The sequence below is a fragment of the Capra hircus genome, chromosome 18 (genome assembly GCF_001704415.2).
Source record: "Capra hircus breed San Clemente chromosome 18, ASM170441v1, whole genome shotgun sequence".
Lineage (NCBI taxonomy): Eukaryota > Metazoa > Chordata > Mammalia > Artiodactyla > Bovidae > Capra > Capra hircus.
The window spans coordinates 51,777,326-51,799,946 of record NC_030825.1 but is presented as its reverse complement, the minus strand read 5'-3'; the positions used below and the strand labels follow the sequence as shown (position 1 = coordinate 51,799,946).

The following is a 22,621-nucleotide window of genomic DNA, read 5'->3' as shown; positions in this document are numbered from 1 at the left end:
TGTCCTCCTCAGGACCAAGAAGTTCGGACTGTCATCCTCTCTCAAGATAGGATCAGGCCGTCGAACGGTCCAGCTCTACCCGCAGCCGGAAACTTCACTCAAGATCCTTCTGCAGCCGCCCACGCGTTCAGCAAGCTCGGGAGGCTGTCTTTTTTAGAGGCGTGTCTGACACCGGAGCACGCCTCCGAAATCGAGCTGTGATAAGCTACCCGTAACGTCAGACACCAGCTTCCAGCCAATAGACACCCCGCCCCCTAACACCCTGGGCCACTCAGGGCAGGGAGCATTCCCTAGTAGGCGGGGTCCACAGCCCTAGGAGGACCGCGATAGAGCGGTCTCCGCAGGTCCAGCCAGGCAGCCAAAAGACTAGGTGTTTGCCGGTTGGCATGTGTGTGTGGAGGGGTTTGCTTCGTAGACGCTGGAGCGGCTCTTGAGCGGACAGGTTCTGCGAGTCTGGCCTGGTAAGCCCTTCCCAGCACACCCAGTATTGGGATTCTGGACATAGCTCTGACGGGAAACAGTGAGATTTTGTTGAGGCTGGAGGCGGAGCGGGGAGCTGGATACACAATCTCAGAAATTTCTCCATCCCTTCCCTTCTCCAGCTACTAAACTCACCCGTGCGTTGTCCTTCCTGCCCTCATTAAGTACCTCACTCAGTGATTGCCTCATATGGCGACTCACTCGCACTCGCTCATTCACACATTCATCCACCCAGTACTTATATTTCCTGAGGCTCCCAGTGTGCTAAGCCTCCTGCTGGGCAGTGGTGGTGATCAAGATGAGTCAGGCCTGGGCCCTGCCCTTAAGGAGCCCAGGTCAGATGGGAGGACAGACCCAAATATTGACGTGCAGGGGTTTGCGGAGACAGGGGAGTCCAAGAGACTCCTTTTTGAGTTTAGTGACACAGGAAAGGATTTCCAGAGGCGGGAACCTCCCTCTCCTGACTCCTCCCGCCTCTTGGATTGTCTCATGAAGGCTTTTAAAACTGATGAATAGTTGATTTACAATGTGTTAATTTCTGCTGTACAGCAAAGTGATTCAGTTACATATATATTATTTTCCATTTTGGCTTATCATAGCATACTGAATATAGCTCTCTGTGTTATACAACAGCAGTCCCCAATATTTTTGGCACCAGAGATTGGTTTCGTGGGAGACAGACACTTTTTCCACGGAACGTGAGACGGGGGATGATTTCAGGATGAGTCAAGCCCATTACATTTATTGTGCACTTTATTTCACTTACTGTTACATCAGCTTCACCTCAGATCATCAGGCATTAGCTCCCAGAGGTTGGGGACCCCTGCTGTACAGAAGGCCCTTGTTGTTTATCCATTCCATATATAATAGCTTACATCTGCTGACCCCAACCACCCACTCCATTCCTCCCCCAAACTCCTCTCGATTGGCAACCCCAAGTCTATTCTGTATGTCCGTGTTCTGTCTCTGCTGATGAAGACCTTTTGATCTGTGTGCAAAACCACCCTCAGTACCTCACCTACCTCACACACCCCTGAGCCTCCTCCCAGTAGAGCCTCACTGTCCACCTGCTCCCCTGTCCAGACCTGAGTGTCCTCTTCATTCCCTTGCTCACCTGTAACCTCTGCTCCACCCTCAATAAGTCCTCTTTATCCAAGCTCAGTAATGGCTCTGGGAGCTTCTCCACCCTGACTTCTGCTCCCCACCTTCACTGTTTCTGCCCCAGCTCAGGGCTTGTCATCCCTGTCCCCAGCCTCCTCTCTTGCCTCCGGGGCTCTAATCTTGCCCTTTTCAGTCCACCCCCGTTTCCCACTAGACTCTTTCAGTGCCTGAGTTAATCCTGTCCCTCCCTTGCTCAAAGCCCTTCTATGGCTCCCGCTGCCCTTCATTTATAGTCCAAATTGCATTCCAGCTCCTTCAGGATCTCTTGCTGACCAGTCTAGGCCCCTCAGACCACTCCCCACTTTGCATCTTAACTTCTGGTCAGGCAGAAGCCTTGACCACTGACCGCTGGCTCTCACAACCTTGCCTATTTCTTCTTAGCAAACTTTTGCTCTTTCTTGAATCATCTCCTCTGTGAAGGACTCACTAGCTACCACAGATAGAACCGGTGCGGACTGTGACAGTCTGTGTCTGGGTCTCTCCCCACCTCTCTGAGTGTGGAAATTTGAAGGCTAGCTCTGGAAGGAAATCTTTGCTTCAAACCCAGGGCCTACAGAGGGTGAGGGCTTGAGTGTCTGTCACAGCTGGGCAGAGCTTAGGTCCCAGTTTTTGAGTGTTCAGTTTGTTTCTGATTTCCTGTTAGCTTTGCTCTGGTTCTCTAGGGACTTCCAGTTTTCTTTTCCCGGTGGGTGCTGGGGCTAGGTTTGTAAAGAGGAGTAGCTGAGAAGCCAGCTTCTGGCACTGTACCTGGATTAGGTCTGAGGAGGAGGTGGCTCTGTGTTAGTAGGGGGGCTCCTGCCCTTCCACACTCAAGAATCCAGGCCTGCACACCTCTTCGTTCTCAGGACCCAGGTGTTGGGTCCCTAGCCTTCAGTCGGCTCGCCAGTGCCAACTTCTTGGGCTTCTGATGCTGCCCCCTGGTGGGCAACCCCCGTCCCCACTCTATTTGCCCGTTTAATTGCTAGGTCCTGACTCCTTTGCGACCCTATGGACTGCAGCCCGCCAGGCTCCTCTGTCCATGGGATTCTTCTCCAGGCAAGAATACTGGAGTGGGTTGCCGTTCCCTTCTCCAGGGGATCTTCCCAACCCAGGGATCGAACCCGAGTCCCTTGTGTCTCTTGCATTGGCAGGATTCTTTACCACTGAGCCACCAGGGAAGCCTGTCTATTTGCCAGAGGCCAAACTAATTAAATACTTTTATTTACAAGAAACAAACAAAGCAAATCGATCTGCAAGGTCGGGCCAGGCCCGCCCCTGCAGTGGTCACAGCAATAGAAGGCAGTGATCCCGTGCAAGTCCGGCTGTCTCTGAGGCTGGTTTGTGTGCGCCCTCCTCTCCCAGGCCAGGGTCTTAGCTTTGGGGAGGGGGCCCCCGCCTGACTCTCCCCATGCCGTTCCCCCCACTTAAGGCACAGCCCGCCCCCTTCCACCCAGCCCGAGGGCCTGGATGGGCCGGGGAGCCCGGGCCCGGGGTCCCCACCGCCCTTCCCAAGGCGCATTCACCAGGGAGCCCTGCGGCAGATGAGTACAAGTGGCCTTTAGTGTCGCCCCCCACGACTCCCCTCTCCCCGCGGGGCCTGGCTCCGTGCCCCGGCTCAGACCGGCGGGCTGGGAAGATTGAGGATGAGGCGGATGCGCTCCACGCACAGCGCGGCTGCCTGCCGCGTCTCCCGGCACAGCGCCGCCAGGCTCAGGAAGCCGTGCGGCAGGTCCTCCACCACGCGCAGCGTCACGGGCTGGCCCAGGCCGCGGAGCCGCCGCGCGAACATGACCGAGTCGTCCAGCATGGGGTCCAGCGCGCAAGCCTGCGGGGGCGGGGCAGGGAAATGCGCAGACGGCAGGAAGGCAGAGGCAGGAGACACGAGGATGGGGCGGAGAATCGGAGAATGAGCCTGACTGGCCTCTGCCTGGCTTCTCCCTCCCCCCAGAGACCCACTCTCTCTTTGCCTCTTCCCCAGCTCTCCAAGCCCAGCGCCTACCAGGCGATCTCAACAAAAGCCAAGGGGCAAATCTGACCCCCTCAGTCCCCCCGCTGCCAGGCCTTTCCTCCTGCTGGTGCCCCTCTCGCTGCAGCCTCGCTTTCTCCCTTTCCCTCCTCTCGGCTCCCCGGGAGCGCCTTTCTCCGGGCGCTCCAGGCCCCCGCCAGCCCCACTCCTCGCCTGCTCCACCTTCCTGGCCTGGCGCTCACCACGATGTGCACAGGTGGCAGGGTCTGCAGCATGCTGTCCGGTGCCAGCAGCGGCGACATGAAGGGGTTCTTGACGATGGGGGCTGAGTAGAGGGGCATCCACATGGCACCCTGGCTGCAGCGCCGTGGGTGGAAACCCTCGGGGAAGGCCGAGCCCACACCTCGAATTCGGTCCTTGCTGTTCAGCTCCTCTGGGGCCTCAGACACTTCAGATTCATCCTCAGACCCAAGTAAGAAGTTGACGGTTGAGGGTGCGGAGGAGCCGAGTATCTCCGCGGACAGTGACAGCTCTGGCGTGTCTGTTGTGTCGCTGCTGTTCCTGAGGCCCAGGTCATGCAGCTTCAGGCTCTTGAGGGAGTCGGTTCCCAGTGGGCCCTCCGGCTGAGTCAGGGCTGCTTCAGACACACTGCGCCGCATTGGCTCTGCCAGAGGAGCAAGGTCAGGGGACCGGCCAGGCCTGCAGCTAAGCCTGGCTCTGTGGGTCGGGTGTGTGGGTGGCTGGCAGGGAAGGCCGGCTTGGGAGCAGAGGCCGGTGGGGGATTTGCATCCTAGGGCTGTAGAGGCCCAGACTCCAGGGTGCCCCAGGCTGCAGTTCCAAGGGGGCGGTGGAAGGAGTCCCCTGTCTTGGAGGTGGGGCTCTGTCCTAATGGAGGGGTGTGTGTGACTGGAAACATGAAACGCCAGTCAGTTTACCTCTGGGAGCCTGTTTCCTCTTCTGAACAAAGGGGATAAAATAGTCCTTACTTTACAGGAGGTGGTGGGAACTCAGTGGGATTAATAAGATTCCGGATTAGGTACTGCTACCCCTGGGGAGGCTTCCCAGGTGGTGCTAGTAAAGAATCTGCCTGTCAATGCAGGAGGAGTGTCAATGCAGGAGGCGTGGTGTCCATCACTGGGTTGGGAATATCTCCTGGAGTAGGAAATGGCAGCCCACTCCAGTATTCTTGCATGGAAAATTCCAAGGACAGAGGAGCCTGGAGGGCTGTGGTCCACGGGGCCACAGAGAGTCAGACATGACTGAGCAATTGAGCACAGAACACATCCCTGGGAGGTCATAATATATCTTATCTATCTATCTATATTTTTTAATTTTAAACTTATTTTTAATTAAGGATAATTGCTTTACAGAATTGTGTTCATTTCTGCCAAACACCTGGTAATGTTTTATTACCAGTTGCCTTGTTTTAGCTGCCTCCTTAGTCTCCAACATGGGGCTGTCAGCTTTTCCTGGTCACTTGAGACAGACAGCATGAACGGATCAAAGTGGAATGGTGAGCAAGCCCACATGGCTTGAAAGGAGGCTGTGTTCACAGGGCACTAAAAAGAATCTTGAGGACATATCAATACTTCCAGAGACCCCCACAGCTTTAGCTATGTAGACCTGCTCCCCGAAATTCCTCCCTGTTCTTCACCTCATCCCTTCCCCTTTTTGTTTTTTGGCTGAGCTGTGAAGCACATGGGATCTTAGTTCCCTGACCAACGATCGAACTCAGGACCCCTGCACTGGAAGCATGGAGTCTTAGCCATTGGACCACTAGGGAAGTCCCCATCCCTTCCCTCTGAATGACAGACAAGCCAGTGCCCAGCTGATGCTAAAGGTGCACTTCAGGCCTGCCTGGTGTGCCCACGGTGGCCTCAGCTCCACTGATTTAATCAGGACCATTCTGCTTACCACTACTGCCAGGACCTTACATTTTTCAGTTTTTCTTTTTTTTCTTTCACTTGCCTTTATAAATCCATGAAGCAGGATGATATGAGAATAACTGCTTAGGTGCCCTGTAGCCCAGAGGGTCAATGGAACCAAGCTGTTGACTAGAATCACAGATACAGCCAATCAGGGCGCTGGCATCTTCTAAGAGCACCTACTGTGTTCTAGGTACAAGGCACAAAACAGCACCTACTGTGTGCCAGGTGCTTGACACAAATAGGTAGGCAGTCCTTACAGCAACGTAATGAGGCAGGTATTCTTACTGTTCCCATTTCCCCCAGGGGGGCAAAGCTAGGTGCAGATACTGCAACTTGCCTGGTATAGTACCTGGTACTGTAGGGAGCTCAACTGGTGGGTGTGCCTCTAGGGTCTGCTCTTGTCACCTTTCTCCTACAAAGAAAGCCCCAGTGCCAAATGGTCCATGTGTCTAAAATTCAGATCCTTTTCAATTGCTTTTGCATGTATGTGCTTAGCTGAGTCCAACTTTGCTACTCCGTGGACTGTAGCCCATCAGGCTCCTCTGTCCATGGCATTTCCCAGACAAGGACACTGGAATGGGTTGCCATTTCCTTCTGCAGGATATTTTCCTAGCCCAGGGATCAAAACTGAGTCCTTGAGTCTCCTGCATATGCAGGCAGATTCTTTAGCTACTGTGCCACCTGTTTTGGGGTGTATTTATTTGTGTTGGCTGGAATATCCTGATATTAAAAACTGAATTTAAAATAAAGCATATTCAAATTGGAATAAATTTTCTGAATAACAGGAACTGTATCTACTTTTGTTCTTGGCCCGTGGCCTGTGGGATCCTAGTTCCCTGACCAGGGGTTGAACCTATGTTCTCGGCTATGAAAGCACTGAGTCCTAACCACTGGACTGCCAGGGAAGTCCCTGGGAATGGTATCTACTTTTGAATATGCAATTTCTATTACCCAGAAAATACTGTTGATTAGATAGAAAGTAATTTGAGGTGGCTGTGCTTTAAAATCCTTAAAATGTTAGGAAATGGGAAAAAATGGATCCCTGGATGGAAGTGATTTTTTGCAGCCTGAGGGTCTTCCCACCTACCTGGGGTGGGGATTTCCTCCACTTACTGATGTCTCTCCCCCTTTCTGATCTCCCTGCTTGCCTCTGTTAAAAGTCAGGAAAGAATCTAGGAGAGCTGGACTTCCACCTGAGGGCCCAGGGAATTTCAGTGGACTGGATTCTTGGGATTGAAAATCAGGACACACGGCTGGCCTTCTGAGTCATTCCCTAGGGTGCCTTTCTGGGAGGGGGTGTTTGGAAAGCTAAATCTTATAGTTCCTGGGATTCTAAGCTGACCCGTGCGATCAGAAGTTCTGGAATTTCCAGAATGTAGACTAAGGCTTTATGGCAGGGAGCCAGGAAGGTGATCTCTGCTTCTCTGAGTGCCCAGGGCCCAGCCCCTTGCCTCCCCCAGGACTTCTGGTGCCAGGCTGTCCCTCCTGGCCATGCTGGATGGGTGTGTGAGGGAAGGGTGCCACTCACCTGTCTTGGGCACTGATTTCAGGTGGGACTTTTGCCCACCCAGCTCCAAGAAGGAGTTGAGCCACGAGGAGGCGCCCAGGCGGAGGTCTCGCAAGAGCAGGGCCGTGTCCCGCTGCACGAGCCCCATCACGCCCAGCGCCTTCTGGTCTGAGTCGGGGTGGTCCTCAGTCTCCGCACCTGTGAGTGGATGTGTGTGTGTGTGGGGTGAGTTGGTCTCCTCTCTTTGTGGGCCCAGTCTCAACACACACAACCTCAGGCACCTCTGCCCTCAGGGACCTAGACTATCTGACGGCTTCAGCAGGAACAGGGAGTCTCAGATTCGTCCCCTTTGTACCCAGTGAGACAGGGCTCTAGTCTCTGTCCCTGAAGGAGCCGGGGCCCTAGTTGTGTGCGGACGGGACTAACCGGCATAGGCGCTGACGCACTTGGAGAGCACGCTGAGAGGCAGCAGGGGGTCCATGAGGCTCAGCAGGCGGGAAGGGGAGGCGGTAGACTGAAGCATGGTGGCCGGGTAGGCCGCCATGATGCCATCTGGCACGCGCACCCCGTAGGCCGCTGCCCGAAGGGACACAGTGAAGCAGAGGTTCCCGCCGGCGCTGTCTCCGGCGAGGCATATCCGTTCACCTGTTGAGCCTGGTGTGGAGGGGGCTTGGTCAAGCATGGCAGGGAGGAGCTGGAGCTCTGGGCTCTAGGAGGTCGGGCTTGGGGTTCTGGCCCACTGCCATTTTAGAGACTGGGAAACTAAGGCAGGGATCTGGACCTATTTGGGGGATAGTGGGCAGAGGATCAGGCAGGCTGAGGACATGGAGAGGTCTGGAGATCAGGAGGCTATGGGGAAGCTTGGGGGTCAGGAGCAAGGAGGAAGGGTGCTGAGAGAGGGGAGACCCAGCGCCCATGTCAGGAGGGAGGGGCAGCAAGGCGAGAAGATGGCAGCCAGGGTTCAGGCTGGCTGTCCTGTGCCCTAAGCCCGCGGCACGGCCTCACCCTGCTCTGTTCCTCCCGGGCTGTGTGGGGAGTGGGAAGGCGGAGGAGCTGGAAGAGTGGGCTGGAGCCTGGATGGGTGGCCGCCAGCAAGGGGCAGCAGTGGGGAAAGAAACAGGAGGACGGAAGAAAAGGCCAGAGGTCAGGGGGCAGTGGGGGACGGAGCGTCAGGGCTAGAGTCGGGGGAAGCAGGAAGAGGAAGTGGGTGAGTGGAAGGTGGGAGCCCGGAGGCGACAGAGGCAGAGCGGCAGGCGGGGGCACAGTGGGGTGAGCAGGTGGCAGAGGCGGGTGGCGGGAGGTGGGCTGGGAGGCAGGGCATCGAAACTGAGGCTCCAGTGCCTCCTGGCTCTTTGCCCCTGCTGTGCCGGGGGGCTGAGGCAGGCTGGGAGGGGGCTCACCGAGCAGGGCGCAGTGCTTGACGGCCCAGCAGTAGGCGTAGAAGCACTCTTCGAGCGCCCGGGGGAAGGGGGCCTCGGGGGCCAGGGAGTAGTCGATGGAGAGGATGGGAACACCCAGCTCCTGGGCCCAGCTCTTGAGGTAAGGCTCGTGGGACTTGGAGGTCTGGGCCACGAAGCCGCCACCATGGATGTGCACCACCAGGGCCCTGGAGCGGGGTGCCTGCTGGGGGCGCAGCCGCAGCTCCAGGCTCCTGGGGCCCTCGGACTTCACGAAGCTGCTGAGCTCCTTGCTGTCCTGGGGGGAGAAGAAGGAGGAGGTGGTGGGTCACAGGGCGGGGGCGCCTGCCTGGGCCTCACTCCTCCGAGAGACGGGAGACGGGAGAGGGGGCAGGTGTGAGCTGTGAGGCGGAGGTGGGGAAGGCGCTCCCTCCGTGCTCCTCAGCTCTGCGCCTGTTCTGGCAGAGCCGGGGCCCTACCTGTCCTTCCCGCAGGTCATAGGAGATAAGCCTGACGAGGACGGGCCCAGGGCCTGTGTGGGCCAGCGGGGGTGAGATGGTGACCGTGAGCTCGGGGTCCGAGGTCAGAGGCATTTCAAAGGCGACGGGTGGCAGGCTGAGCAGGCGGCTTACCCTCACAGTGGTCGAGGCCATGTTTGCTAGAGACTGGGCCGGGGGTAACAGGAGGAGCTGCTGACAGGGGTCGCCATCACACCTCCCCTCCAACCTCCCCGCCCGTCTCTTCCCTCCTGTGCCCTCCCTGGGCCTGGGACGTGTCTCTGGGCCCCATCACGTCCCCATCGCTGGACCCCAGGCTCACCGATAGCACCTGGATCTCGGTGATATTCCAGAAGGCTTTCCAGAAGTGCACGTCCAGGTTCTGAATGATCCGCTCAAACTCGGCCCCACGCAGCTCAGGGTCGATGGCAAAGCGGCCGCCAGTGAAGAGGGAGCTGGCGGTCACACCTGGAGGTCGAGAGGGGTGTCAGGGAGCCCCTGGTGGCCTTGCTAGGGCCCTGGTGCGGGGAGGGACAGGATGGGTGGGGGCGGCTGCAGGCAGGGCCCTGCGGGGACTTACTGATGCCAGTCTCGTTGCGTTTGTAGTGCTCCCCGAAGGACACCAGTCCGATGGAGATGGTCTGCAGGAACGGCCGGATGGCGGGCGTGAACTGCAGGGAGAGGCCTCTGAGTCAGGGAGCAGGGGTGGGCAGGGGAGTGGGGGGCACAGACAAGGCGGGTAGAGGTGGTCACTCAGCAAATGTCTAGTGAGCTCTGACTGTGTGCTAGGCACTGCGCTAGGGACCTCACGGAGCTGATGTTGTTGAGAAGACAGACAATACTCAAATGAAGACATGCCGTACAATGTCAAGAAATGACCAGTGTCTGAAAGGACAGTCGGTGGAGGGACAGAGTGCGGACAAAGGGTCTGACTCTGTTTAAGGGTCTCCCTGAGGGACCCAAGGAGGGGTCGCAATGAAGCGAGGGATGACTGTTCCCCAAGGAGAAGACACAGGCAGAGGCCTTGAGGGGCATCCTTGCTTGGTGTGGATGGTGAGTGTGGGGGGAACAGAGAGGCCAGGAGAGGGGGGTGGGCATGGGGTGAGATCCAAGGGGCAGCGGGGGGCTCATGTGGGGTCTGAGGACTTGGGTTTGTTCTAGACACGATGGAGCCGCAGAGGGTTGTAAGCTGGGAGAAGGATGGTGCAGGGGTCCCTGAAACTCAGCGAGGACCGAGACGAGGGGATACAGGCCGTGGGGACCAGTTAAGGGGCAGTGGGGAGAGAAACAGGAGAGCTCAGAGATCCTGAGGCAGAGAAAGTCAAACAGGGAGACAGAGACCCAGCATCTCAGAGAGGAGCCAGGCGACTAAGAAAAGACAATGGAGACACCAGATCAGGGGGAAAAAATCCAAGCCACAGGAGGCTGGGCAAGGGGCCAGCAGGGTTCTTCTGTTCATTCAGCAAGTCCTGGCCTGGGCCCTCCGGCGTGCCAGGCACTGGGCTGCAGCAGAGGCTGAGTGAGACCTGGAGATCAGGGACGTCTGCCCCCAGGGCCAGGGGCTGACATTTTACACGAGGAGGCTGTCCTGCAATGTGGCCCAGCTGGGCCCGCAGAGAGTAGCTGTCAGGCATGGTCCTGCCCCTGGCCAGGGGCCCAGTGGGCCAGAGAGCACAGCGGTGCCTGACCTTCGAGACTGGAATGCAGCTTGGGTGTCCCCAGGCTCTTACTCCCGAGCTTTGTGGGCATGGCCGGGACCCAGGGAGGAGCTGGCTGGCCCAGCTGGGCTGATCAATATTTGTGGGTTCAGTTTAGATGAGGGGAAGTTCCCAGGAACACCTGGGCTGGGCTGGTGAGAACAGGCTGCCCCGCATGGAAGCAGAGATGGGATGGAGGCTGAGACAGTTTCCATGCTCCACTACCTGGGGAACGCCCAGAGAGGGTCTGAAGGGGTGCAGGCTCACATGGCTCCAGATACTCCTGCTGGGGTTCCCAGATGTGGCTGGGGATGGGTGGGCCCAGCATGGACCCCAGATGGGGGCAGACTGTGCCTCAGCTCTGAGCTTGGTGCCCTACAGACTTCCTAATTCTCTGAGTCCCCAGACTACTCTTCCTGTGAGTCTGAAGGCCTCAGGGCTGCCTCCCCTTCCAGTGCTGAGATGACCTGTGTTCCTGTGATCGTGATTTCGGGGTGGGGGCAGAGGATAGGAGAATGCCTGCAGCTGGAGTTCAGAGGGCCCTGGTTCAGGGAGGAGAGGGGCCACAACCAGGTCTTCCTTGTGGTCACCAATGTGGATGCGCTTGCTGGTTCTCTCTGCAGCCTGAAAATCTGGATTCTACTGCGCCTTAGGGAAATCCGTATGTCCCAGCTGATCTGGGTCCAGCTGAGCAGCTGGGGGCCCCTTTGAACCCCTGTAAAATGGGGCCGGCACCTGTCCTCCCTGCCTGCCAAGCCTCTGGTGGGGATGACTAAGTGGGGCGTGCTCTTACAAACAGGCCTTGATGCTCTTACAAACCACACTGGCTACCATCCTAATGAATTCAGGGACCAGACAGGTCACATAAGAAAGTAAATGAAGCTCCTGAGTGCAGGGTGATGGGGAGCAGTGGGGATCCTGATGTAGGAAGCTATGCCCAGTTGAAGATTCCTTCCTCCATGGTGGAGTCGGCCAAGGGGCCACAGTGTGAGCCCCGACCAGCTTCCCCTTCCTGCAGCTGCTGTTGGCTCAGTCAAGCACCACACCACACCACCATGCTTCCTCTGGATGCTACTAGGGCTTCCCTGGTGGCCTAGTGGTAAAGAATCCTCCTGCCAGTGCAGGCGACAACGGGTTCGATCCCTGAGTCTGGAAGCTCCCCTGGAGAAGGGAGTAGCAAACCACTCCAGTATTCTTGCCTGGGGAAACCCCACGGATAGAGGAGCCTGGCAGGTTACAGCCCATGGTGTCACAGAAGAGTCAGACATGACTGAGTGACTGAGGACGCATAGGCGACTGAGCCTGGTCGGGCCCACTGTGTGCCTTTGCCATGGGCCCGGGGGGCAAGCGGGGGGCTCACCTGGAAACCCAGGCAGCGGCCGTAGAAGCAGCCTTTGTGCAGCGTGACGTACTCTTGTAGGAAGTCGGCAATGACCCTCTCGTCGCCCTCAAAGAAGAGCCTCCCGGGCTGGTTGGTGGTCAGCAGGTGCTGGGCGTAGTAAGCCAGAGCACGGAGCTGGGTGAGGGCGGCCAGGTAGGCCTCGAGCTCGGCCAGGTTGTGGCTGGTGCGAAAGAAGATGCTGCGGCGGTTGGAGGCCACGTAGCGCGATTTGTGCAGCAGGTGCGCCAGGCAGCAGCGGGCCGTGTGCACCAGGCTGCGGTAGCCGTTGGCCGGCGTCTCTGTGTCCAGGTCAAAGAGGTGCGCCACGCTCAGCAGGCGGCCCAGGGCCGGCTCCAGCCCCAGGGCCTGCTCCCGAATGCCCGCAAAGACGCCCGTCAGCCGCCGGGCCGTCTCCCCGGGGCCCTGGCTGGAGAAGAAGGCCATGTTGTCCTCTGCCAGGGTCACCAGCGACTGGGTCATGGTGCGCAGGTCCATCCTCTGCAAGAGCCGTGAGGCTGCGGGCAGGTCAGGAGGCACGTTAAGGTAGGGCTGGGTCACCTCTGGCTCCACTGGGCTCCAGGGTCCCAGAGTCCAGGCTGTACCCCCTCCTCCCCCGGACTCATGGCAGACCACAGTCTGCTCCTTCAGACGGGAGGATAGTGTCCAGGGCTCCAGTTCCTTGCTTCCTTGGGACCGATGAGTCCAGTACCTAGACCCTTTCTCCCTCAGGAGCTGAGTTTGATCCCTTAGCCCCCACCTTCTCAAAACCCAGGAGTCCAGGCCCCCGCACCCTCTTCTTCAGGCTGCAGGTCCCTGTTCCCTCTTCCTTGGGACGCTGACACTCCTTAGCTCCAGCATCTGTCCTACAGCCCAGGAGTCTACGTAACCCTTTCTCCTTTCTTGGGGCCCATGTTCAGGCATCTGTCTCCATTTTCTCTCCTGGAGCCTGGGACTCCTTCCAGGTTCTGAGCAGCCTGGCCCCCTAGTTGGTCCCCTCTCTCAAGACCAGGAGTTTCAGCCCCCAAATTACTTCCTTCTCAGGCCCCAAGTGTCACCTACAGGCCCTTGCCCTCTGCAGTATTTGGGAGGCTTCTGCCCTCAATCCACCGATTCCCATCCACCTGGTGGTGTCCCAGGATCCTGGTCCCAAGTCCAATTCTTTTCCTGAAGCCTGGAGTTCATAATTCTAGCCTTCCTTGCAACCGAGGGGTCACTCCTGTCCCCTCTTGGTCCCTCCAGTCTGGCTGTGGAATCTCCTCCAATCCCCTCTCTCTTCCCAAATTTGGTCCCACTCCTCCCCCAGCTGGGTCCCTGGCCTTCAGGCCTGTCCACTTAGCTTGGCTTTGCATGGGTCAGCCTTGCTGCCTGCCTGCGGTGGTATTCATCCCTATTGTTAACCTTGAACTCACTGCACCAGACCCAGTGCTAAGGCTTTCTCAATTTGCTCCTTTAGGTTCTCTCACTAACCCTCTGAGGTCCAGACTGCCTCAGTTCCTGTTTCAGCTGTTATTCGGAGCATTCCCATTTTACAGGAGAGGAAACAGGCTCAGAGGTGTTAAGACAGTTGCATTGAAAAGTGGCAGAGCAGAAATCAGATCCAGATTTCTGGGTCCAGAGCTGTTACTTTTGCTGGTCTCCATCCCAGGGCCCTGGAGACTGGGCCTCTAGCCCTGGCCCTGCAAAAACTTGCCCTGGACTGGGCCTGATTCCCCACACTTCAGGGTTCCCGGTTAATCTTCCCTTCCAGACCGCTGTCCTGTCACCCAGGTCCTGGACTAGCTGTTCTTGTCCCCCCTTGGTGGGGACGCTGCCGTCTGCTTCAGAGACGTTTCCCTCCTGAAGCCCACCCAGCACCTTGCCTGCTCTCCAAGTCGATCTTCCAGAAAAAGGTCTCTTTTCCCTTCTGGGCCCGGGAGTTTGGCAGTGGCCATTCCTGTCTGTCAGCTGGCCATGAACTTACCCCTCCCAGGCCTCTTCAGAGATCCCCAGGGCTGCTGACTGACTGCCGACTGTGGCTACTGCCAGTTGCAGCCGGGGGTGACAATCCCAGGGAGGGGCCCAGCCTGCCCAGGGTGTGGTCACCGGCTCCACCTCCTACCCTGATAGGACAGTGAGAATCCAGCGCGGTAAACAGAGCCTGGGGCTCAACTCACTGCTCCCAGTCCCTGTGCCAGCCTCCTGTGCCTTTGAACCCTGGAGTTTGGGCCCCCAAAGCCCTCCTCCTTCGGTTCCAGGAGTCCAGACTCCTAGTCCCCTCAACAATTAGAAACAGAGGCATCCAGGTCTCCTCTCCCCTCCTCCCTTAGGCCCAGGAGGCTCACCCTAGTCCTGAACAAAGTGTTCCCTCCCACTCAGCCTGGCTGCCCTCCTCCTTCCCTGGGGGGATTCAGGGAGCAAAAAACACCCGGGTTGATGGCAGCTCCTGCCCCCTCAGGCTGGCCGTGACACAGCTGGCCCCAGCTGGTGGGGAGAGAGAGGAGAACCAGCCTTGCCTGTCCCTCCCAGAAGGATAAAATCTGATCAAGGGCAGTGCCAAGCCCAGCCAGGGGCCCACGCCACAGGTCCTACTGTGTGGTGTTCCCATAGTGGGCACCCTGCAACCTGCCACTTGGCCTTCCAGGCCATCATCCTGCGGTGACTGTCACTTCCATCTCACAGATGGAGCAATGGAAGCTCAGGGACACTTCACCTGTGTTATTCCAGGGACTCCTGGTCTGGCCAGCTCACCCTCGCCCTCAGCTTCCCCCCTCCTCCAGGAGGTGGTCCCTAAGGGTGCCTCCCAATCTAAGATGCACCCCCTCCCACTGCTTTCTGTCATCACATTTAAGTTCTTCTTCCTAGGATTTTCTGTCTTGGCAGTTTTCCATTTATCTGTGTACATGTTTTTTTGTTTGTCTCCCCCAGGGGCAGAACCAGGCTTCATGGAGCTTTGAAGCTTTTCCAAGTGGAGGTGGGGTTCTTTAGGAAAAAGAAGAGACAATCACAAGTGCTGGATTAGGTATAGGGCTTGGGAAGGGGCCTGTATAAATGAGGGTGTTCTTTGCTTGGCTGTAGGTGAGTCCGCCTCTGGGCCTCTGTCTGGAGTGACATCCCCCGGGGGGATGGGGTGGAACCTAGCAGGTGCTCAGCAAAGATTTGAAGGAAGGAAGGAAAGGGAAGAGACAGAGTGGAGGCAGGCAGGACTTGGTGGGAATCTGGGAGAGGACCAGCCCTCCCCAGGGCAAACAAACGGACAGAGGCCTCTGGAGACGGCGCTCAGCTTTGTGGCTGGCCTAAGCCACTGGCCAGGTTGATTTCTTCGTCTTGGAACGTGCACTTGGCCACCCTGCCCAGGGGGCTGGAAATGATCTCTGTATGGGACCCCAGGGCAGCATTTCTGCTCGTGGTTTGCTGTGTGGTTCTCGCTCGGCCTCACTGAGGTTGGGTCCTTTCTCCCCCGACAGGCTGTCCAGCCTACTGCTTGTGCTGTTTGCTTTCTGCGTCTGACACTAGAGGAGAGACTCCCTGTGGGCAGGGGCTTTGTTTAGTTCACTGCTGTAGCCCTAGCCCTTGCACAGAGCTAGCGGGGTATTTATTGCGCGGCTGTGCTTTCCTGTTCCGTAAAACAGCTGTCATTTACTTCCTATCTCTGGGGCCGGGCTCCTGATTGAAGATGAGGGCACAGGAGCCCTGGACAGAAGAAGCAATTTGCACACAGCAGTGAGGAAGAGGCTGATCTGAGGCGCTGCCCTTTGCCCTGTTCCAGGCGGCTCCCTGGGGACTGGTGTGGGCAAAGCAGGGAGGGAAGGACGCTGAGCTGAGGTTGCCAGAGTCATGCCAAGAATCTGACGCAGAGGGCACTGGGGCAGGGGCAGGCAGGCCCCCTTGGGTGAGGACTGGGTCAGAGGGAGGGGTAAGGGTCCTGCTGCCGGGGCACCAGCCCTTTGCCCTAAAGAGTCACAGGAGAAGTGGACCCGGCCTGGATTTTGGTCCCTGGGGACTGAGTAGGCGAGAGAAGGGCAGTGGGCAAGTAAGTGGGGGGAAGATGGAGGAAGGGCCAGGTCGGGGGCTTGGGAGGGGCAAGGCCTTCTGCAGGGGAGAGGCCTGGGGCCAAATGCATTTACAGCCTGATCCCCGAGTGTGTCTGCATGGCAGAGCAGACCCTGCTCTACGACAGCCGTGTGCCGGACACTGCTCTTTTCCTGGGTTTTATGTAAGGTAACTCAGGTAAATGGTTTCAGCCTCTCCACAGCCCACGAGGCAGGGACCATCAAGACCCCTTTTGGCAGATGAGAGAACTGAGAGACAGGGCCACGGAGCCAGCAGAGATGGCGCGGCTCCTCCACTGTCTCTCTGTACCCATGCTGCTGCTTCTGCCATGCCTCAGCTCTGTGCTTTCGGGGCGGGCAGGTATGAGTATGTCTTTGAGGTTCACCTGGATGTACATGCATGCGTAGGTTCCTGTTGTGCTTAGCCTTGGGGGGTGTGTGTGTGTGTGTGTGTGTGTGTGTGTGTGTGCGTGCGTGCGTGTGTGTGTGTGTGTGTGCGTGTCTGTGTGTGTCTGTGTGTGTGTGTCTGTGTGTGCGCGTGCATTCAGTCCACATTTTTTCTCAGTGTCTGTGTTTCTGTTTCTCAGTGTGTCTGCAGGCATGTTTGTATGCATGTGCCACAGCCTATCCGATAGGGACAGAATAAAGGGACAAAGTAGATGATTAAAGAGTTAACTAGGGGATTGTAAGTAGAAAAATATGAGCAACCTCTGTAAGTTAATTACTCAAGAAAGCAGGTTTGCTTAACCATAAAACCAGGTAGGCTTGCTTAACGGCAAAACGAGGCATGCCCCCAGATAGTAAAATGACAGTGGCGTGAGACCCACAGCCTGCCCAGCGAGCTCAGTAAGTTAATGATTCCTAGGACACGCTGTCTGCACATGTGAAAAAACAGTAATTAGTGGACCCAACTTGACCTGAAGGGACAAGAAAACTCCCCTGCCCAACCTGGAGGAGGAGCAGATGATAGAAGCATGATGTTGACTCAAGAATGACAAGGAAGTCTCCCCCTCCCCACTTTTTCTTTGCTTATAAAACTGTAGCCCAGTAAGTTCTCAGGGTGCAGCATTTTTCACCCTCCCGCTTGTAAACCTCATAAGCATTCTATTCCAATAGATCACTTCTTATCTATCACTTTGCCTCTGGCTGATTTCTTTTCTATGCTCAGACCTAAAAGACTGTGGTACTGGAGCTCTTCAGCGTCTGAAATGACACCAGATGGTTTCATACCTGTATCGCTCAGCCCCTGAAGGCTCTCTCTGTTGTTCTTGGCCTGAGAGATTGTGTAGGCATGTTGTTTTTATGTGTATGGATGTGTATCTTGGTGGGGGTGTGTGTATGGTACCCCTCTCATCCCATTTGCTCCAGTTGGAACCCAGGGCATCATCATGGGCACCTCCCAGTCTCGTCTAACCCATCAGGAAGTCTGCTTGCCGCTGTCCTGCCTAGAAATCCCTGGAACGTGGCCTTTCTCCCACCTCCACTGCCCACTTCTCTAGATGACTGTAACAACTCTTTCTGTATCTCTGCTTTTGCCCCCTCCATGCCTTTCCCACATAGGGGCCAGAAGGTCTTTCTAAAACTTAAATCTGGTCACACACTCCCAGCTTTTGAACACCCCACCCTTGCTCTCAGAATAAAGCCCCAAATCCTGGACATGGCATCCCAAACCATGTGCCGCCTGGGCCCTCTGGGTGCCTAGTCCTTTCCTCGCTGAGCTCCCTCCGTGCTGTGAGCTGCCACTTGCTTGGGCCTCAGGGTTCTGCCTGTGCTGTCCTTGTCACTCCTGCCCAGCAGCCCATACTCGCTCATTTTTGAGTCCAATGTCACGTGCTTGGGGAGCCTCCCTCTTATATGTTCCCTCTTCATCAGTTTGGCAGATGGGGAAACTGAGATAACTGGATAATCAGATAATTATATCTGATTTGTAGGGTTACTTATTAATGTCTGTGTCCCCGGCTCAGATGGTGTCTTATCCTCTGCACTGAGGGCCCAGGCCTGGCACAAGGAAGGGTTCGTTGAATGTCTTTGCTGAACAGAAATGTGCGCCTGGAGCCTTTTGGGTCCAGAATCAAGGTTGAGGCACAGAGCAGTTTTGATTGTACACACTCACTGTCCTTAGGAGCCTGGGAGTGGCTATCTCCTTGCCTTTACTGGCCAGGTGAGGAAGACCAGGTGCCCTCACTCCCTCATTCGCCATCTGAAAAATGGGGTGATCATGACATTAGTGTCATCTATTACTGGCAAGATCCAAAGGATGAGTAGGAGTGCTCCAGCGCACTTGGATGCCCTTGGGGTCTGATTCACTCTGTGGAGGCCAGCACCAGGGCAGGGCCTCAGAAAATGATAGGGAAATCTAGGGGCCTGGGGGAATGAGCCTTTGTGAATAGGTGGGCCTGTGGGTTTGTGGGGAGGACTGGCTCAGCCCTGTGCAGGAGGCCCTATGCGAGAGGATTCTAGCTCCTCATGACTCCCTAAGGGCACCATGGTAATTATCCCCATGTTACAGTTCATGCATGCCTTCACTTATTAAGTGAACATTTGAGTGCCCATGTGTCTGGCATACCAGGTTCTGCAATTGTGGGGTAAACAGGGCTGACATAGCCTGCTCGCAGGGAACTCACTGTCTAGCTGGGGTGACTCCTGTTATTATGCCCATTTTATAGCTCGGAAAGTTGAGGCAGGGAGGGAGGAAGCCTCTGTCCAGTGTACCACCCCCTCACAGCCTAAGGCATCAGGTCTCCAAGGCCCATTTCCTGATCATTGTCTTGCCTCTGGGCACTCGGTCCTGTCTGAAGCTGTGTCCTGCAGTGTGACAAGGAATGCCCTCGGATCCCAGTTTGAGCTCTGAGCCTTCCTATGTGCGTCTGGAGCCAGCTGCACTTCTACCCTTGGCTACTGATGATGTCTGTGGCAGGGACGGTGATGAGTTTGGGGGTCTCTGGACTAAGTCAGGACTAAGTCAGCTTCTTTCCTGCAGAGGAAATTCCCATAGGTCTTCACTTGGGTCGACACTCCTAATCCAGCAAGGACTTCATGTGGGCCTGAGGCTGGCAGGATGTCTTGTCTGTCAGTGTTTCTCCAGCCTGCTGAGACTTGTAAATAACGTGACAACCTAGGGAACCCAGGTGGCAGCTCTCCTTTCTCCCAAGTGAAGGTCAGGCTGTCCCAAGCCAACCCAGGGCCTCTCAGTCCTCGGAGTAGGAGTCAAGAAGTTAGATACTAGGGCAGCCAGCCTGAGGATGGTGGACTGACAGCAAATGAATGAGCAGATTGAATGAAGGATGGTGGGACAGGGCTGTTGGGAGCAGTACTGCACCCCCTCCTCCAAATATGCCCCACTGTGGGGCACCACTTCCTCCTACCTTTCACTCCAAAACTTCCTCTTTGGGCAACAACGTCTAAATCTCTCCCCTATTACTGTCTTAAGAGTGTCAGAGACCTGAAAATCGGGGCTTGAATCACCATTTCCCACGTTGGAATCACAAGGCAAGAGCTGCCACAGCCACAGAGCGAGAACGGAGTCAGAGCGGGAACGCTAGTTCGGGACACTAACATTCTGGACTCTTCCCCCTAATACGGTACTGGGGCGTCCGACAGCCTCTCTGCTGGAGATGATACTTTCCTCTCACGTCACCCGCTTCTCACAATGGATTATCTCCACACCCCCGCCCCGCAGAGCGGCAATGAGCCAGTCCACGAGCGTCCCCCACTTCTCGTGGCAGTAGGTTAGTCCACTCGGTCACCAGTTTCCCCGCAGGATGTCTAAGGTTCCTTCCGTGCTGCCGCCGGCCCCCGCCCACTCACCTTTGGCTCTGGCTTTTCGCCACCACCGGCGCCTTTCACTTTTGGACCCCTCTCGAACCCTCTTCGAGGCTGGAGCCTCAGAGGCCACCTGGGGCCTCGTTTCCCAGGCCGATTCCATCAATTTTCCGCGGTCCCGTTCCCGCGGCCAATTCCACACCCGCCTGAGCCAATTCTACCCGCCAGTCTCCGCCCCGAAGGTCGAGCCTCACACGCACCACCGCCGAGCCCCCACATCACCCAATCCCGGACTTGCTCCTCCCTGGGTCCCGCCCCCTGAGCGAGGTGGGCCGGCCTCGACACACGGGTCCCACCCCTCTCCACTAAGGCCCACGGTTTGGCTCCACCCCTTCGCGTGCTTTAAAGGGCCCGCGACCAACAAAAATGCAGCCCTGGAGGCGGCTAAAAGCGTATTCCGGCAGAACTAGCGGGGAGTCCCTAATGGTCACCCCAGCAAGGAAGCCCCGATGTAGTCATGTGTTGGCTGTCATCCTCGTTTTCCCACTCACCTGCCCACGTAGGGATCGTCTAGAACGCACTGTGCCTGTCCGCTTAGAAGTGAGCAGGATGCCACTTCGCCTCCTCCTGAGGGTGGGGAGCCAGCCAGGTCCTCAGGCAATTCACAGCCGAGGCGGGGCTGCAGCGCAAGAGGCGTGACTCTGCCCGGGAGCCGTTGGAGGAGGAAGCCCCGCCTTTCCGCGCCCTCCCCCCGCCCTCTGTCTTCTAGTTCTCCTAATGCTCCGCTTCTTGGGGTTCTTCTCCCTGTCCTGTTCCTCCCCGCGAGAATGGAAGGCCGGGGGCGGCGGTAGGGGGTGTGTGTAGGGTGCTCCGCGCCTGCGCACTAGCTCCAAGCCGCGCAGCCACTCGCAGGATGGAGAGGAGGCCGAGGGTACAGCGCGGTCCCGGGAAAAGGCGGGAAACAGCGGCGACTCGAGGCTCGCGCATGCGCACACACTCTGGCCGGGGGTGGGGTGAGGGGGTGGAGAGCCTTTGGTTGTGGCAGAGCTGTGATAAGGGCCTACCTTGTGACTGGATTCGGGAGGCCCAGAGAAACCCCAGAAATACCGTCCCGTCTCTCCTCCCCACCCTTCCGAAACACACGACGAGCCCTCGCACTGAGAGGCACCATGACCCTCTCCTCCTCAGTCCTGAGAGAGACGACCCAGCGCTTCCAGGAGATACAGGCCCCTGGGCTGAGACCCCCATTTACCAGCCTTCGGACTAATGGCTTCGCAGCGCCTTCAGCTCCTGGATTGGGGCTGCATTGTTTTCTCCCCCTCTGGTTGTGTCCCCACATGTTCCCTGCAGAGAACTCGCGGCCGTTCTCCTGCAGAGCAGGGCTTCTGAGTCCAGAGGAGTTCAGGGCCGAGCCTGCTCCCCGGGGGCACCCACCATCGTTGGCTTCGGAGGAGGAGGAGAAGGGGCAGGGGTGCTGTGGGCAGGAGTCTCATGCCCACGACCTGCTCACACCGCCCCGCAAGTCTCCCTCCCTGCGCGCAGCCCAGACCTGGCCTGGGATTTGGGGGAGCCCAAGCGCCTCTCCTGAGCCTCCCGCTTCCTGAGATCACACCCTACGAGGCCATGGGCCCAGCGGGACCGGGACTCCCCGGGGACGAGTGTCTTCCAGCCTACTGGACACGCCGGAGAGCTGAAGGGCCTTTGCCTGCGTGGCGCCTGCCCTCAGTGGTGCTCAGAGTTCTGGGCCTGAGGGATGAGCACCCGCCCCCGCCCACAGCCTTTCTTAGTTTCTGTTTGATTCCCCCGTGTCCCTGCGGGGAGGTGGCCTGGAACAGGGCAAGGAATCCAAGGCTGGCTGGGGATCCTGGCGCGCCGGCAGCCCCTACTGCCCAGTCCTACAGGCTCCTTCTCTTCCAGGCCTCGGCTCCCTTCTCCATCAGAGGGGGCTCTGGCTCTGTGTCTGGACTGCTGGACGGTGACCTGAGCTCACCTGACGTTCTGGCAGGTCTCAGTTCTTCTTGACTGAATGAGTGGCCATCCCTGGAGCCCCTCCCCCTCTCCCTTCCTCCAAGCTCAACTCACCTGTGTACCGGTATTGTCTGGGATTCTGGCTGCTGATTTTCTTCCTGGGTGTTGGCATCCCACCAAATCCTGACATCGTTTCGTAACCAGGTTGGTCTTTGAAGGCCAGCTTCTTTCCAGGGGCTGCCATCCTACCCTGGGTGGCTGGTGAATCAATGTCTAATGTGAACCCCACATCTGGTTTTGTGCCTGAATCTGTGACCCACTCAAGAAATGTCTTCCATTCTGAGGTCGATGGCTGTTGGGATGGTTCATTTGGTTTTGATAGAAATTGCCACTCAGCCAAAGATTCCTCTCCGGATTTGACTCCCTGAGCTGCAAGGTCTGACTGTTGCTGTCTCTCCTGGGACATCGGTTCAGTCTGGGCAGGTGGTTCATTTTGGGGTTCAGGTTGCTGCTGGGCTCTGGATCCCTCTCTCAGTTCTGTGGTCTGTTGAGTTCTAGATTCTTTTCCTGGCTCAGGTCTGGGGTGTGAGGCAGCTTCCTGTTTACTAAAGGGCACCCTTTGGATGGGAGGTGATGGCTTCAGGGCAGAGGCCTGTGGGGCACGAAATTCCTGGTGCAGAGTGGATTTTTGTTGTGCTGGAGGTTCCTGCTGGCCTTCAGTTTCCTGTTGGGCAAGGGGTCTTTGCTGTGCAGTGAGGTTCTGTGGTAGGTCGGGTGCCTGCTGAGCCTTAGATGCTGGCTGAGCTGTGGGTGTCTTTTCTGGCTCAGACGCTGGCTGGGTGATAGGTATCTGGGGTGGCTCAGGTTCCC

The 22,621-nt window shown here is 57.2% G+C and overlaps 1 protein-coding gene across 3 annotated transcripts; it reads right to left on the bottom strand.

Annotated features, from left to right (window-relative positions):
• LIPE (lipase E, hormone sensitive type) lies at nt 2,807-20,621 on the bottom strand. 3 transcript variants are annotated; one of them, XM_018062484.1, is made up of 10 exons: nt 20,335-20,621; nt 11,973-12,508; nt 9,496-9,586; nt 9,238-9,383; nt 8,898-9,083; nt 8,422-8,716; nt 7,448-7,675; nt 7,043-7,219; nt 3,829-4,250; nt 2,807-3,445 (listed from the first exon to the last, which is right to left on the bottom strand). In XM_018062484.1, exons 2-10 carry the CDS (start codon nt 12,486-12,488, stop codon nt 3,236-3,238), a joined length of 2,271 nt encoding a protein of 756 aa, XP_017917973.1. In that variant the 5' UTR covers nt 12,489-12,508; nt 20,335-20,621; the 3' UTR covers nt 2,807-3,235. The 3 variants fall into 3 exon arrangements, with proteins under 3 accessions (XP_017917973.1, XP_017917971.1, XP_017917972.1); XM_018062482.1 differs by lacking the exon at nt 20,335-20,621 and adding an exon at nt 19,829-20,013; XM_018062483.1 differs by lacking the exon at nt 20,335-20,621 and adding an exon at nt 13,954-14,002.

Bases quoted from the DNA above. Each gene is read 5' to 3' on its own strand.
- LIPE (XM_018062482.1), bottom strand. From the start codon at position 19,946: ATGGAATCGGCCTGGGAAACGAGGCCCCAGGTGGCCTCTGAGGCTCCA. The intron at 12,509-19,828 runs GTGAGTGGGCGG...ACCTGCCCGCAG, and splicing joins GCGAAAAGCCAGAGCCAAAG to CCTCACGGCTCTTGCAGAGG. The intron at 9,384-9,495 runs GTAAGTCCCCGC...CTCGACCTCCAG, and splicing joins ACGCAACGAGACTGGCATCA to GTGTGACCGCCAGCTCCCTC.